This window comes from Panthera tigris, chromosome E2, assembly GCF_018350195.1.
Source record: "Panthera tigris isolate Pti1 chromosome E2, P.tigris_Pti1_mat1.1, whole genome shotgun sequence".
Taxonomy (NCBI): Eukaryota; Metazoa; Chordata; class Mammalia; order Carnivora; family Felidae; genus Panthera; species Panthera tigris.
In genome coordinates, this window is record NC_056674.1 from 12,756,848 (window position 1) to 12,772,251 (window position 15,404).

The 15,404-nt window shown below is 53.8% G+C and overlaps 3 protein-coding genes across 7 annotated transcripts; 1 reads left to right on the plus strand and 2 right to left on the minus strand.

The window, feature by feature from the left end:
* On the minus strand, positions 1-2,544 carry SRRM5 (serine/arginine repetitive matrix 5). Its single transcript, XM_042968401.1, is given in 2 exon segments — positions 1-2,480; positions 2,482-2,544. Coding segments are annotated over 2 exon segments (2,322 nt in total). The 3' UTR covers positions 1-221.
* On the plus strand, positions 182-5,737 carry ZNF428 (zinc finger protein 428). Of its 3 annotated transcripts, none has more exons than XM_042968406.1 (2): positions 182-262; positions 5,072-5,737. In XM_042968406.1, the coding sequence occupies exons 1-2, from the start codon at positions 187-189 to the stop codon at positions 5,572-5,574; spliced, it is 579 nt and encodes a 192-aa protein (XP_042824340.1). In that variant the 5' UTR covers positions 182-186; the 3' UTR covers positions 5,575-5,737. The 3 variants fall into 3 exon arrangements, with proteins under 3 accessions (XP_042824340.1, XP_042824341.1, XP_042824342.1); XM_042968407.1 differs by lacking the exon at positions 182-262 and adding an exon at positions 2,406-2,731; XM_042968408.1 differs by lacking the exon at positions 182-262 and adding an exon at positions 2,406-2,707.
* A 6,503-nt stretch (positions 5,738-12,240) lies between these two features.
* ZNF576 (zinc finger protein 576) lies at positions 12,241-15,376 on the minus strand. 3 transcript variants are annotated; one of them, XM_007086611.3, is made up of 3 exons: positions 15,289-15,376; positions 14,403-14,503; positions 12,241-12,973 (listed from the first exon to the last, which is right to left on the minus strand). In XM_007086611.3, the coding sequence occupies exons 2-3, from the start codon at positions 14,485-14,487 to the stop codon at positions 12,546-12,548; spliced, it is 513 nt and encodes a 170-aa protein (XP_007086673.1). In that variant the 5' UTR covers positions 14,488-14,503; positions 15,289-15,376; the 3' UTR covers positions 12,241-12,545. The 3 variants fall into 3 exon arrangements, with proteins under 3 accessions (XP_007086673.1, XP_015394976.1, XP_015394975.1); XM_015539490.2 differs by lacking the exon at positions 15,289-15,376 and adding an exon at positions 14,971-15,269; XM_015539489.2 differs by lacking the exon at positions 15,289-15,376 and adding an exon at positions 14,728-14,961.
* Between the last annotated feature and the right edge of the window lie 28 nt (positions 15,377-15,404).

The window sequence follows — 15,404 nt, forward strand, 5'->3', positions numbered from 1 at the left end:
GCAGGTGCTATGTAAAAATTTATTGAGTCACCACAAGCCTTTCCTTCCCCCGTCCAGCATCCCGCTCTCTTTGCTGACATCCTGCATTGGAGAACTTGTGGCTGAGGTGTGGCTGTGGAGAGCTGGCCGGGGAGGGACACTGCCTAGCTGCTCCTCTGCTCCTGTCTCCTGTCTCCTCCCCTGGCCATGACAGAGACCCGTGAGCCAGCTGAGACTGGGGGCTATGCCAGCTTGGAAGAAGACGATGAGGACCTCTCTCCAGGTGAGGCAGCCTTAGAGATGGCGGCATTACCTTGAATATCATCCTGGTTTGGAATTGGGGCTCCACTGAGAAATCTGGAGGGGGAAGGGCACCTTGTCTTGCTAGGTGTTCTGTTCTGACTGGGACTCTGTGCCCTGCTAGTGGAATCCTTCTGGCTGAGACTTTTGGGGCTTGTAGGTTGGCTAGGATTGCTCTTCTTATTAGGGGTTCTAGATCGGCTGTGGTCTCTTTCCTTGCTGGGGGTTCTAGATCGGCTGTGGTCTCTTTCCTTGCTGGGGGTTCTAGATCGGCTGTGGTCTCTTTCCTTGCTGGGGGTTCTAGATCGGCTGTGGTCTCTTTCCTTGCTGAGGGTTCTAGATCGGCTGTGGTCTCTTTCCTTGCTGGGGGTTCTAGATCGGCTGTGGTCTCTTTCCTTGCTGGGGGTTCTAGATCGGCTATGGTCTCTCTCCTTGCTGGGGGTTCTAGATTGGCTGTGACCTCTCTTGCTAGAGGTTCTAGATAGGCTGTGATCTCTCTCCTCTCTGGATTGGCTGCAATCTCTTTCTTTTCTGAAGGTTCTGAATTGGCTGTGATCTCTCTCATTTCTAGGGGTTCTGAGTTGGCTGCGGTTTCTCTCTTTTCTGGGGGTTCTGGTTCGGCTGTGCTCCCTTTCACTGCTGGAAGTTCTAGATCGGCTGTGATCTCTTTCTTTGTGGGAGGTTCCAGATGGGCTATGACTTCTCTCCTGGCTGAGTGTTCTCGATCGTCTGTGATCTCTCTCCTGGCTGGGGCTTCTCTCCCTTCTGGGCATTCTATATTGGTTATAGGTTCCCCCCTTGCTGTGGATTCTAGATTGGCTGTGTCTTCTCATCTGACTGGGAGTTCCTTTCCGGGTACGACTTCTTGCTCTACTGTGGTTTCTCTTCCAACTGTGACTTCTCACCATACTATGACTTCTTGCCCTTCTGGGCATTCTAGACCCGCTCTCACTTCGGGTCCTGCTGGGGGTGCTAGACGGGCTCTCACTTCGGGTCCTGCTGGGGGTGCTAGACTGGCTCTGACTCTGGTTCCTGCCGGGGGTGCCAGACCGGCTGTGACTCTGGGTCCTGCCGGGGGTGCTAGACCGGCTGTGACCCTGGATCCTGCTGGGTGCAGTATCCTGGTTGTAACTCTTGAGCCTGCTAGATACTTCACTTGGGCTGTAACTCCATTCCCTGCCAGGGGTGACCATCTGACTATAACTCTTTACCCTCCTTGATGTTGATGGAGACTGGCTGGAACCTCTCTCCTTGAAGGGAGTTCCAGTGGGGCTGTAACTCTTTGCCCTACTTGGGGTGATAGCCAGCCCAGAACTCTTCCCCACGCCTGAGGCTCCTGGTAGGCTGTAACTCTTCTCTCTGCTCACACTTCTAAGCTGGCTGTTATTTCTTTCTCGGTTGTTGTTTCTAGGCCGGCTGCGACTCTTGCCCCGACTCTGTTTTTTCTGGGAAGTAGGAGTTCTCATCCTGTTGGGCACACTTGGGGTGGCACCATGAGTTCTCATCCTGCTGGTAGTGCTGGCTCTGCTGGGTGACCTCTTGGAGCTGCGGCTTCCCCTTCTTCTGGGAGTTCTGCCCCGGCTGTGTGTGCCCCTCCGCTGGTGGAGTCTTCCCCCACTGACCTTGCTGGCCCTGGTGTCGGTGCTGGCCTTGCTGGCCCTGGTGTCGGTGCTGGCCTTGCTGGCCCTGGTGTCGGTGCTGGCCTTGCTGGCCCTGGTGTCGGTGCTGGCCTTCCTGGCCCTGGTGTCGGTGCTGGCCTTGCTGGCCCTGGTGTCGGTGCTGGCCTTCCTGGCCCTGGTGTCGGTGCTGGCCTTTCTCGCCCTGGTGTCGGTGCTGGCCTTCCTCGCCCTGGTGTCGGTGCTGGCTTTGCTGGGTGTTCTTGTCCCATTGCGGGCTCGGGACTTGCTGCTGGACTGTTTAGAAGCAGCTGTCTTCGTACTTGCCCCCTTGGGAGACCTAGAACTGCTTGGGCTTGTGACCGAGTTAGGGGCTGTTGATGGCTTGGTGGGCACTGAAGCACTGTTGGGCTTTGCCGATTTGGTGGTCTTCAAGGAGGCGGGAGGCTTGGGAGGCGCGGGGGACATCGAGGGTCCAGTGGATGCTGGAGACGTGCTGGGCTTTGAGGGTCTCGTAGGTGGAGAAGGCATGGTAGGTACAAAAGGGCTTGTGACCCTGAAAGTCACAGTGGACATGAAAGACCTGGTAGCCGTGGACGACCACCTGACTGCCTCTCACAGGCCAGCTGCGTGAAGTCATAGTGGGCATTGAAGCCCCTGGAGGGTGGGTGGTGTGACGTCAGTGGTAGGAGGAGAAAGAGGGGTGAAGGCCAGAGGGGTTGCCTCCATGTTTGGCCGCCATTCAGCGAGTATCTTCTGAGGCTGACTGGGGATGCAGCGTTGCTGGGGACATGGAGATGGGTCAGACCCAGGTCCTGCCTTCCTGGAGTCTCCAGGTCACTATCCACGTGGTCAGGATATGTTGGGGTTTGGAGAGGGGGGCAGGGGCAGAAGTTTCCAGACAAGAGACACTAACCACCCGAGGAGGCATGGAGGACCTCACAGAGGAGGTGATGTGTGAGCTGGGACCTTAAAGAGGAGCAGGGGTTTGCTCTTAGAGAAGAAAAGGTCACCAGGTGGGGGAAGAGCGGAGCCAAAGGCCTGGAGCGATGGGGGAGATCAGGGCCTCGGGCCCCCCTTGTTCACTCGACCCGCACGTCCTGGGCTGGGCAGTGTTGGGGACCCCAAGATGAGTCAGATCTGCCCTCAAGGGGTTCCCAGTCTGATGGGGGAGACCTTTTGGGGCCCAGATGGCTACAGCCTCTAGGACAGTCACAAGGGCCAGGGTGGAGGGAGCCACCGCCATAGACGACAGAACCTGTTCAGGTCCTGAAGGATGAGTAGGAGGTCGCCAGGTGGCCAGAGTGGGAAACAGCCTTCCAGGCAGAGGGACCAGCCCATGCCGAGGCCTCAGGAAACATATGTTAAACGGCAGAGGGAAAGCAGGACAGAGGCAGAAACAAGAGAGAGAGCTGCAGGGAGGGACATTAGGCCAACATTTATAACCCATTCTTCTAAGCTGGGTGATGCCGGGGACCCAGCAGCGAGTCAGACCCGGCCTGCCCGCCCTCAGGTCTGGTGGGAAAGGACTTTGTACCGGCACAGCCCTCAGGGCTGGGTGAGGACAGCCAGAGGGCAAAAGAAAGTGACTGGCTGCCTAGGACACCTGGGACAGTCTCACTGAGGAGGGAGGCTTCCTACAGGGTCCTAAAGAATGATGTGGAAAACCTGGCTGGGCCACTCCCAGCAGAGGGAACAGCACATGTGAAAAGCCTCAGAAAAGGTTTGACAAATTGAATGAACGCCAGGCACAGAGAAGGTGTCCTGGATGCTCAGGATGCAGCAATGAACCAAAGTCCCTGCTTTGGGGGACAGGCAGTAAACACATGAGTAGATGTCACCTACAGTAAGTGGAGGAGAACAAAGCGGTTAAGAGCGTAGGGGGAAGGATTGCTGTTTAGACAGTGTGACCAGGGTGAAACTGAGAAGGTGACACTTGAGCAGACCTGGCGAGGGGAGGGAGCAAGCCTTGTCTATCTGTAAAAAAGGTAGCAAAGGCCCTGAGGCAGGTGTGTGCCTGCGGGGTGGAGGAGCCCCGAGGAGCCCAGTGTGGCTGACTCAGTTCTCACAGGACCCTCCTGGGCTGCTGGAGGAAAGTGAGGAAGAGGGGCCGGGATGGACACAGGGCAAGGCTGTTGCGGTCCTAGGGGATGCTTTTGGCAGACCGCTGCCGCTGTGGTGGGGACTCCCTCCTCCCAGACCCAGGCTCTGCATGCACTGGTGTCACCCTTTCCTGTATGGCGGCTTCAAATCTTTTTCCTTTTTTATTTTTTTTTTTTAAATTTTTTTTTTCAACGTTTTTTATTTATTTTTGGGACAGAGAGAGACAGAGCATGAACGGGGGAGGGGCAGAGAGAGAGGGAGACACAGAATCGGAAACAGGCTCCAGGCTCCGAGCCATCAGCCCAGAGCCTGACGCGGGGCTCGAACTCATGGATCGCGAGATCGTGACCTGGCTGAAGTCGGACGCTTAACCGACTGCGCCACCCAGGCGCCCCTCTTTTTCCTTTTTTAACCTAAACTTGTCCTAGACGTGTTCTGTATGCTCATGAAATCACAGCAATATATCTGTACTTGCAAATCAATATTTTCATTCACTCAACTGCACACACACACACACACACACACACATTTATCACACATATCATATATGTATGTGTTTTAATTTGCTTGAACCCTGTTCAGGTGTTGGTCTTCCTAAAATGATCTGGCGTAGGCCACCGCCCGTATTTAGCTTTCCCTGTTAGAGCTGTGTGATTGGAGGCGAGTGAGTCGCCTAACCGCCCTGTAGCTCAGTTTCCCATTTGTCACGTAGGGATGACAACAGTACGTCCCTCAAAGGGTTGTTGTAAGGATTCGGCAGGTTAATATAGAAGAACAGGGCTCTTAAAGTAGCAGTGGATGCTGTTACTGGTACTGTTTTTATTACTGTTACTTTGTCCTTCTTAAACCCTGGAGATGCAGTTCTTGCAAGACATTCATCTGCTTAATACACAGACACTGAGTGTCTGCCGTGTGCCAGGCCGTGTTCCATGTGACAGGGATTCTTCCATGGGGAAGGGCAGGGTTGTGTCCTGGCTGTCCCCTCCCTACTGTGGCGAGTCTGAATGGGGCCCCGGGAGGGGCACAGCCCTGTCCTCAGATGCCTCTGACTCTCCCTGTCCATCCCTCTACAGGCCCTGAGCATTCCTCTGACTCTGAATACACTCTCTCAGAGCCAGACTCCGAAGAGGAAGAAGATGAGGAGGAGGAGGAGGAGGAGGCCACTGACGATCCTGAATATGACCCCGGCTACAAGGTGAAGCAACGCCTGGGGGGGGGCCGGGGGGGCCCGTCCCGCCGGGCCCCCCGTGCAGCCCAGCCCCCGGGCCCCCCAGCCCAGCCCTGCCAGCTCTGTGGCCGCTCACCCCTTGGGGAGGCCCCACCAGGCACCCCACCTTGCCGGCTCTGCTGCCCTGCTACAGCCCCCCGGGAAGCTCCAGCCCCTGAAGGCAGGGCCCTCGGGGAGGAAGAGGAGGAGCCGCCTCGGGCTGGGGAGGGTCGACCAGCTGGGAGGGAGGAGGAGGAGGAGGAGGAGGAGGAGGAGGGCACCTATCACTGTACGGAGTGTGAGGATTCCTTCGACAACCTCGGGGAGCTGCACGGGCACTTCATGCTGCATGCCCGGGGCGAGGTGTAGGCAGAGCCCCCCACCCAGGGAGCTTGGCTAAAGGGGTGGGGTGGGAGGAGGGGGCTGAGGAAATTGGGGTGGTCGCAGTGGTCATGTGGGACGGGGTACCGCCGATCTGTGTCGTCTTAGCAGTAGATGTGTGAAGGCCAGAATAAAAGCCAAATTCTGTGTGTGTCGGTCCAGCGTGTTTGGTGTGTGTGCGTGCATGCATGTGTGTAAACGCTTGAGTGTGCGAGGCGCGGGCCTGGGGCATTTATCCCTCCCCCTCCCCCCTCCCCTGGCTCCTCCCTGGGGGAAGCTTAAGATCACTGTTGCCAAGACTATTAACATTTACTAAGGGCTTATGTTCAGGTGGCTTCCGTATATTTAACTCATAGACCCGATGATGTACAACACAACGGTTTCGCACTCATGTAATAGAGTCCAGGGTGGGTGTTTCCAGTAGGTGGGCGACCCTTCTCCATGTAGTGATTTGGGGACCCAGGCCATCCCTTAAGCCTGCTGTCGTCCACATGGTCATGGCTGAGTGGCCGAGGCCTGGGCCCTGCCGGTGGAAGAGGAAGGTGAGCCTGGAGAGGTACACGTGATCTCGGACAGGCCCCCCCCCCCCCCTGCCTGCAAGTAGCACAGCCTGCTCCTAGTTACGTTCCTTTGCCGAGAAATTCGTCACATGACCACAGCTCCCTGCAAGGGAGTCTGGGAAAGGCAGGTCTAGCCAGTGCCCAGAAAGCAGAAAACGGTTTGTGGAGGACAGTCGACGTTCTCTGCCACTGCCTGAGAACCTTTACAAAGAGGACTTTAATTATAATCAGAGCTGTGCTTCCCGGGTGCCAAGTGCCAGTCCAAGAGCTTTATATATATTGACTCATAGAAGTTGTGTATCTAGGAACTTACAAAAATAGAACCTTAATTATAATTACAGCTGCCATTTCCCCAGCACTTCCAGAGTGCTGCATTTTATTTGCATGAGATCATCAGGTCCTTAGAATAACTCTGTGAGGAAGGGATTGTGATCCATTAATTCATTTAAGCAGTATCTTCTGGGTCCCTGCTGTATGCCGAGCATTGGGAATTTAGCAGTGAGTAACATAAAATCCTTGTTCTCCTGGAGCTTACATGGGGCCGAGGCGGGGGGTGGGGGGGGGCAGTGGGCAGGGCCACTGGTAGAGACAGATAGTAATCAAGCTGGAGGGAATGCTGGGTGGTGGTAGATGCCGTGGAGAAGAATAAAGCAGAGAAGGGAGAACGCTTCTGGAAGGCGGTTGCCATTTTAAATAGTATAGCCCTCCCTGAGGAGGTGACAGAGACCAGAGAGAGCGAGGGGGCTGTGTACTTGGGTGGGAGGAGGCAGGAGCCTGCCACCTGTCAGGGCAGGGCTGGAAGGATGAGGGCAGAGGGGAGCAGAGGGCCAGCTCCTTACAGCTCTGTCGAAACCTTGGCTCTCGCTCTGAGAAGGGACGTGCTAATTCATAGAAGTTTGGCACCAAAGCTCCTTTGAAAATAGAAGCCTAATTATAATGATAGCTGCCATTTATTGAGCATTTACTCTGTGCCAAGCCCCGTTCTAAGGCGCTTTACATGTGTTAACTCATAGAAGCTTGGCAACTAAGAACCTTCAAGAATAGAACCTGAATGACCATAATGGCCATCATTAAAGCAGCACTCACGGTGGACCAGGCCCTGTAAGCGCTTTGTATGGACAATCGCATCGGATCCTTATGAGGTAGGGGCTGTTATTTATTTATTCATTCATTCAACAATGACGTATTGAATACCTTCCAGACGCAGGCACTATTCTGGGAGCTGAGAGCAGAGCAGTAAACATGATGAACAAGAATCCCTGCCTTTGTGGAGGTTCTATTATAGAGAAGACAGAGACTTAGATATTTAAGTAAAATATATAAAAAGTATAGAACGTTAGAAGATAGTAAGTGCTGTGGAGAGAAACAGAGTGGGTGGGGAGGCTTGTGTGTGTGTGTGTGTGTGGCAGCTCCAAAGAGGGTGGTCGTGGAGGCTTCAGGGAAAGGGGGACTTCAGGCAGAGATGGGGAGTGGGGAAGAGTGGGGCCCCTGCACTGTCTACAGGAGCAGTGAGTGCAAAGGCTCTGAAGTGGGGCCCTACTTGGGATGTTGGCGGAAGAACACTTAGGGCATGAGACCCGTTGCTGAGGAAGGCAGGGGAAGACTAGGGGAAGGGCAAGGTCAGGGAGAGGCAGAGGGCCGGGCCCTGTCGGCTGTTCTACCAGTTTGGGCTCTGCGTCCCATGTCTGAGTCCTCGTCGTAGCCCTTAGAGGCACAGGGGCTATTATGGTGACCATTTCACAGCCGCTCCAGCTAGGGCACAGGGAACTTGACTTAGCTGCTACAGGTCGGTCACACGGCTAATAAGCAGAACGCAGCTGTGATTCCAGACGACTGGATCCGGTGCGTACCTTCTTAACCATGAAGCCACATACCAGAAATGGCAGCCTGGCTCTCCACAGCCACAGTCTGACTGGCCAGGAGCGTGTTTGGTCTCCATAGAGTTACTGGGGTCTTCTAATCATGTGGGTTACCAACATTTAAAACTGGGCAGATTTCACCTCAAAAGGGAGGTTTTTTGGCTTCCCTTGAAAATCGTGAGATCTCGATCGCTGAGCCCACAATCCCAAGGAGCAGTAGCTTTCTGGAGCTGAGGAAGGCTTACCTCCTGCTAATGGGCGTTCCCTCCCACGTGCCCATTCCTCAGCATGTGGCATCTGGACCCCTCACACCTTGCCTGCTTCACTGCTTATGGTACCCTGCTTGGCCACAAAGAGCGTTTGCATCCTGATGCCTGTTACAGGATCTCATACCAAAGCATCTGTCAAAGCCCACACTTTTCATCCTAGAAGCTCAGAATCTGGGAACCTGACATTTATCCACTCTTTGAATTGAGACTTTCATAGCCATCACAGCTTAACATCAATGAATCTCAGAATCGTCAAGGCAGAAATTCACAGCTCGTTAAAACACCCCGGATGGATTTTAGTTCCTGGAGCAGCATGCTTAAGCCCTCTTCTGCCCTGAGACAGGGCTTTGTTTGTTTGTTTGTTTGTTTTTTAAACCAGACTTTATTTTTTTAATGCAGTTTTAGGTTCATAGCAAAATTGAGGGAAAGATAGAGACATTTCCTGTGTACTTCCTTGCCCCCACACACGCATACCTTCCCCTGGCATCCACATTCCCCACCACAGTGGTCCGTTTGTTACAACTGATGAGCCTATATTGACACAGCATAATCACTCAATGTGCATAGTTTACACTGGGGGTCACTCTTGGTGTTTGTTGCACCTTCTGTGGGTTTGGACAAAGCGTAATGACCTGAGTTCATCATTATAGTATCATAGACTGTTTTCACTATCCTAAAATTCCTCTTGTGTTCATCCCCCGACACAATCCTTGGAAACCAATGATTATTTTTATTTATTTTTTTTTACTTTCTCCATAGTATTGCCTTTCCCAGATTGTCATATAGTTGGAATCATAAGACAGGGCTTTCTAAGCATAGATGTAGAGAATTATCTGTTCATAAGGAAAAATTCCTAAGGATATGAGAGGACTAGGAATCAAGAGACCTAGTCTGCTGCCAGGGGCAGCAGGGCGGGGGGGGGGGTCATTCAGTTCCCCAGGGCCTGGTTGAGCTATGGAAACCAAGCTAGGAATTCCAAAGAGAGGATTTAACACAGGGGATTGGGTGTGCAGCTGGTTGAAGGCTGAAAGCACAAATGTGGACAGTTGAGGCCCCAAGATATTCGTGTCTGCACAAAGCTCCCACCTCTAGGACCGGGGCACAGAAAGAGAAGGGACATTACCAGAACCCAACAGGAACTTGGAGGGACAGGCCATGTGCGGCTGTACCTACACCACAAAAGAGGCACGGTACCTTGTGCTGAGGGTGTAGAAATGCACTGGAGCCTGAGCCGCTGCTGTTAGAGGGGTTCCAGCAGCCCAAAGTGAGGTGAGTCCCTTCCCCCTCTTTCTGTCTACCTTCTGCCCAGACCTCTCTTGGGCAGAACTTGAGGAAGCCAGCTCTGGAGGGAATCTGGGAAATACAGTTCCAGAAAACCCAGCATTACAGAGCATCATCGGGAGGGCTGCAGGCCGAGAGACTCTAGTGGGCACAGTCGAGCATTTTTTTTGAGCCTCTGCAGTGAACATTGTCCTAGGTACTGGGGAAGTGAGGAAGACACACCGCCTGCCCTCAGGAGTTTGGATTCCAGAGTATGGACACAGATAATGACACGCACAAGCGGGATAGTCCCAGGTGTTGAAGGGTGCTAGGAAGAAATAAAGCCAGGGTAAGGTTCAATGGTGCTACTTTGGCCAGGCAGGTCAAGGAGGACCTGTCTGAGGAGGTGGCATGTGTAGAGTCCTGAATGATGTAGAGACAGCCTTGCAAAGTTCTGGGTTAGAGCACTCCAGGCAGAGGGAACAGCAAGTGCAAAGGCCCTGAGGCAGAAGCCAGCCTGGCATGTGTGGCTGGAGCGTAGTAAAGGTAGAGCAGAGAGGGAGTTGAGACTGCTTAGTGGGTGGGGGCCCCATCATTGTTGGATTTTCTGGGCCTGGGTAAGGTGTCTCTGGATGTTATTTATGGAATCTCTGGAGGATTTTAAATGAGGAGCGATATGAATTGACTTACACAGGGGGTGGTCTGTAGTCCACTGGAGGGGGCAGCAGTGATGGCCGGTGCAGGGGGAGCAGTTAGGAGAGCGGCTACGGGAAGGGCCGGTCAGACTCGGGAATCTAGTAGTATACAGTTGACCAATCTGATGGTAGTGGTGTAGGCGGGGGCCGTAGGAGTCACAGTGGCCTGTTTTAAGGTTTTGAGACTCCTCTATTTGTCATCATCCAAGTGATTGTCTCATGGTTGGGGGGGCGTCTGGGGTTTGAGCTGAAGATAAAGATTTGGAAGTCACCAGTGATGCTATTTAAAGTCCTGGGAATCTATGACATCTGGAGAGTGGAGAGAACAGGAAGAACACAGGCAGGGCGGCTGTCTGTCTCAGGGGAGCATGTGTGATTAGAGCCTTAGGTTTGGACATCTGGTTTGGAAACTTCTGGGCTGTCACCAGGTGCAGAGGAAATATTTGGCTTTGGTGAAGCCGACATTTTTGGGAAAAGTGATGGCCAACTGACTCCAACCCAGTTTCCCCACAAGTCACCCCAGCAAAGAGATCCAGGCTAGCTAGCCCTGCACGAATCTTGTACAAACAAATACACACACACACACACACACACACACACACACACACACACACACACACACACAGTCCCCTACTAGAGGTAGTATTTCCCAGGGTGGGAATCCCGGTTTCCAGGCTCAGAGTAGATTGTATGTCTTATCACTTAGACAAGAGGTCAGCAAACTTCCATTATAAAGGGCCAGATGGCCCTTTACTATTTTAGGCTTTGTGGGCCATACGGCCTCTGTCGCAACGACTCAGATCTGCTGTTCTATGCTGCACACAGCCTGTAAGTTACGCTGCCTGTGACGGAGACCAAAAATAATGGTGACTTAAACAAGATAGAGGTTTATTTTTCTCTTACATTGTAGTATGGAAGTGGATCTTCTAGCGCGAGGATGAGGACTCCGTTCTGTGGAGTCAACAAGCGACGCAGGCTTCTGCTGTCTTGCTGCTCTACCATGGTCCTAGGTGGTTGGGTACCGTGTCCACACTCCAGGCGGAAAGGTACAGGAAAGGCGTGTTCCTCTCTGAAGCTTGAGAACTCTACCCAGGAAAGAACCTGGGTCACAGGGCCACACCCAGCTGCAAGGGACTTTGGGAAATTGTGTTTGTAGCTACCACGTACGTAGCTAAAAATTGGGGGACAGCTATCAGTCTCTACCGTGTCCCCGCTGTGGGTTTTAAAAACATCCATCAGTTGGAATAGGATCTATAATTACTGCATGCAGGGCACCGGCCATTGACTCTAAGGGCAGGGCAGGTCACCCAGAGTCCTGACCACATTCAGCAGTGCCCTGGAGGGACACTCCACAGGGTTAGGCCTTTCAAGAGCTGAAAATAGGATCTTAATGGGAACTCTCCCAATGTTGGCCAAATACAACAGGAAACAGAAGGTATCTCTGTTTGATTCCAAACCAGATTCCCTGCAGGGCCAGGCCAGCTCTGACCTGAGCTCCCCCCTCCCTGTGCCCTTATATTTTCTGGGAATATCTGCTCAAAGGCCAGAGTTCCTTGTTTAGATATTTCAATACAGACCTTTTCTGTTTTTAGATACTATTTGTTATTTTATTCATGTCATCTCACCTACACCCAGAAAAAAATACTCTAAGACCAGAATGGTACATAAAATTACTTAAGTGGGCAATAAATTATCGGGGTGTGTGTTTGTGTGTGTGCACCTGAATCCACCCAATACCATGGCCCCTCTGTGAGTGGGAAAGACTGATGGGGGGTGGAGTGGGAGGAGATAAGAACTTGATTGCAACCCCTACATGACTCAGAATACAGCTCCCAACTTGGCTGCCCCATCCCCAAAGGCCCACGTTGCTGCACGTCTGGGATCCTTCCAGTGACATTACAGTCCCACAACACCTCGCCTTCCCCTCCCCCATTCAGGCACAAATCTGGGGGAACTTGTTCCTATGGCCCATGGCATCCATCTGGGAAGAATTAAAGGTGATTACACAATCTGTAGCTAGTTGTGATTTCAAACTATTTAATTGGGAATGAGGGAGATACAACAATTTTCCCTTTTGCTTCCTTTTTTTTTTTAAACAAAAGATTTCACTATTGTCTAATTTCACTGTATCCCTGAAGGCCTTTGTGTCCTCCAAAGACTGAAGCTCTAGATGAGAATCTTCTGGGTCCTATTTATCAGAAGTCCTTTGCCTGTCCCGGGAGGGAAGCAAATCCTTGCAAGGCCCCCATCCTATACCAGAGGTGGGTTCCAGCAGCCACAGAACCCCCACTGCCCTAGGGAGGGCTTAACCTTCACTCAGAGCTCCCCCCGGGCATGCCGGATGTAGTGTTGATGCAGCCCAGCCTCCTGGGCAAAGTCCTGACCACACTCAGTGCAGGCGAAGGGGCCAGGAGGGGTGCGGGTCTCATGCGCCTGGCGGTGCCGCCTCAGAGAAGCAGCCTGCCCAAAGGTCTTGCCACAGTCAGGACAGGGGAAGGTGGGCGGGGCAGCGGCGGGTGCAACTGGCACGGAGGGCCTGGTGGCTGGACCGTGGCCACGCTGATGGGCGATCAGGGCCTTGGAGGAGGGGAAGGAGCGGGCACAGGTGAAGCAGATGAAGAGGGCCCCCTGCAGCTTCTGGGCCACGAAGTCCGCTGGGTGCTCCCGCTTCATGTGACGCTCCTGGAACTTGGAATCGGCGAAGGTGATGAGGCAGCGGGTGCACTGCGGGGCCCCCAGGTGGCCTGAGGGACGTGGGGAGAGGTCGGGGGAAGCCAGCAGGAGTCACCAGGACCTCTCCCAAGCCCCAGAGTCATGCCAACAATTCACATTCAGTGCTTACCACGTGCCAGGCGCTATGCCAGGGCTGGACAGTGGTCCAGACAAACTATTACTGGGCCTGTTTTATGGATGAGCAGACTGAGGCTCAAAAAGGTGAGGCAACCCGCCTACAGTCATGAGGCTAGGTATGAAATGAACCCCTGGAGTCAGAACTGGAACCCCGGGGGTCTGCCCTTCCAACAGAGCCGTGAGCACAGCCCCTGGAGCGAAACTGCCTGGAATCGAATCCCGGATCTACCTCTTCCTAGACAAATACAATAGTTTCCTCATCTGGAAAATGGAGTAACGACCCTATCAGAATCTACCTCACTGGGTGGTCGGGAGGAGTAAATGAATTACTCTATATAAAGTGCTTAGAACAGTGCTACACAGTGGTTTGCAGTTACTGGTGCTGAGAAAGGGAAGAGCAGCCGGGGCCTTCGTACCTCCCTCCCAGAGAAGATTTAAGATTGCCAGCCTGTCTTTTGCCTCTGCTTACTGGCAACATCCAACCCGCAGCAAAACCCTTCCTTGAACCCTTCCCCAAATCACCTACCACAAAGCCCCAACCCTAGGATAAATCCTAACTCTTACTGAGAAGCCTTCACAGTGCCCCAGGGTGCGTGTGCTTCCTTAGCGCTATTAGCAATAAACCAACTTGTTCAACTGTAGGCGTGTTCCTGGTGGTCTTTGGCTGGGGGGCCTTGACTGGGTGGCGGCTCATTGTTACCGACAATCTCTTTGCCTCAATTCCCTCACCCGAAAGTAATACTTAACCGAGTTCAAAGGGTCTGTCTGGAGGACTGAGATAATGACGGTTTAACTCCTAGAACACGCCTAGCATGTAATAAGCATTCAGCAGAAGCTGTCGCCACCATTCTGTCGAACTGGCTACCTTGGTTAACATCAAACCTTCCCTTTCTCTGCCGCTAATCCCCATAACAACAGCCGAGTCACCGGAGTAGCCGCAGCCTCTTGTGACAGACTGGGAAACCCAGGCCCAAGTCACACTGAAAGTCTGGGGGCCAGTTGGGACTGGAACCTTGGGCTTCCTCTCAGTCTCTGCCCTTTCCCAGTCACATCTCCCACCCCAAGCCCCTCCGGATGCTACTCTGTCCCTCTGAACTGTGGCCCCTTGAAGCTAACATGGACAGATCAGAGTGGGTACATCTGAGCAGAATAAGAGTAAGGGTGGAGTGTGGCGGTTCCCGGTGGGGCAGCTCAGAAACCATTTATTACAGCCCCTCCCCAGCAGGCAAGTCCTTGTAACGCCTTGGACATTGAGATGCTACGCAAATCCTTTTAGGAGCCTCAGCCCCTGCACCCCACCCTCCTCTGGCCAGCAGCACTCACACACGTCGCCTCCTGGACTGCGGGGACTCCTCTCCTTGGACGAATCCTGCTGCTCCATGGTCTCTTCGGGATGCGGGTCCTCCATAGTGGCTGGGATCCCTCTGGTCAAGAGTAGCACGCATGACAACAGTAAATCAAGTGAAGTCGCTCATCTGTCTACAGCGTTAAAGGGCCGCTAAGCCTATGACCTTTGACGGGCTCTCTTGCCCCGGTAAGATACCATCTTCTTGAACTGTAACCTAATGGAGCTCTGCCCTAGAGAAGTTTCAGCCCTCCCAAAAGATTCGACTCCCTAGGTCTGTGACCCCCCTTAGAGCCTTCTCACCTGTGTGCGACCTATGACCTACATCAAACTAATTCCCTGAACTCAGGGCACGGAACCCTGGATCTTTGACACCAGCCTCGCCCCCGTCTCCCACGTGTCTTGAGGCAGGTAGTGGCATCCAGGCTTTAGCTCGCCTCTTCCCCGGAGGCATCTTTCTCTGACATCCTGTAACTCCTTCCACCCTGAGCCCCCGCCGCCCACGCGCGCCTTCAACCGCGGCGTCCCGCTGCCCCCGAGCACTGCCCTCGGGTCCCTCCTCCCGAGGCGGGTAGCCCAGGCCTCTGCTTTTCTCCGGGCAGCAGAGGGCTGCCTTTCGTTGCGCCGGTCCGTCGCTCGTCACAGCGCCGCCACCCGGAGGGAAGCGGGGTAGGGCCCACCGAGGCTCAAGGTCCCAGTGGCTTCCATGCCCTTTCGCCTGAGGAGCCTCTCCAAGCCGAGATGCCGGATGCCATCCGGCAGTGATGCAGTCGCGCCAACCGGGTCCTCAGAGTAACGGGAGGGGTCCTTCTCTGCACTGGAGTGCGTTATGATGACGTGACATGACACCCTTGCCGTACAGACCTCAGCTTCTGGCGCACGTGTGGCTAGGTGCTCATGGAGCGCAGGCGCTCTGGTTCCCTCATTGTTCCGAGCCCCGCGGGCTGCAGGAGCTGAGGAGCGGGCGTACGTCTGTTGCT

Coding starts and splice junctions, on each gene's coding strand:
- ZNF576 (XM_007086611.3), bottom strand. CDS start 14,487: ATGGAGGACCCGCATCCCGAAGAGACCATGGAGCAGCAGGATTCGTCC. Junction 12,974..14,402: donor CAGTCCAGGAGGCGACGTGT/GTGAGTGCTGCT, acceptor CACGTCCCTCAG/GCCACCTGGGGGCCCCGCAG.
- ZNF428 (XM_042968406.1), top strand. CDS start 187: ATGACAGAGACCCGTGAGCCAGCTGAGACTGGGGGCTATGCCAGCTTG. Junction 263..5,071: donor CGATGAGGACCTCTCTCCAG/GTGAGGCAGCCT, acceptor ATCCCTCTACAG/GCCCTGAGCATTCCTCTGAC.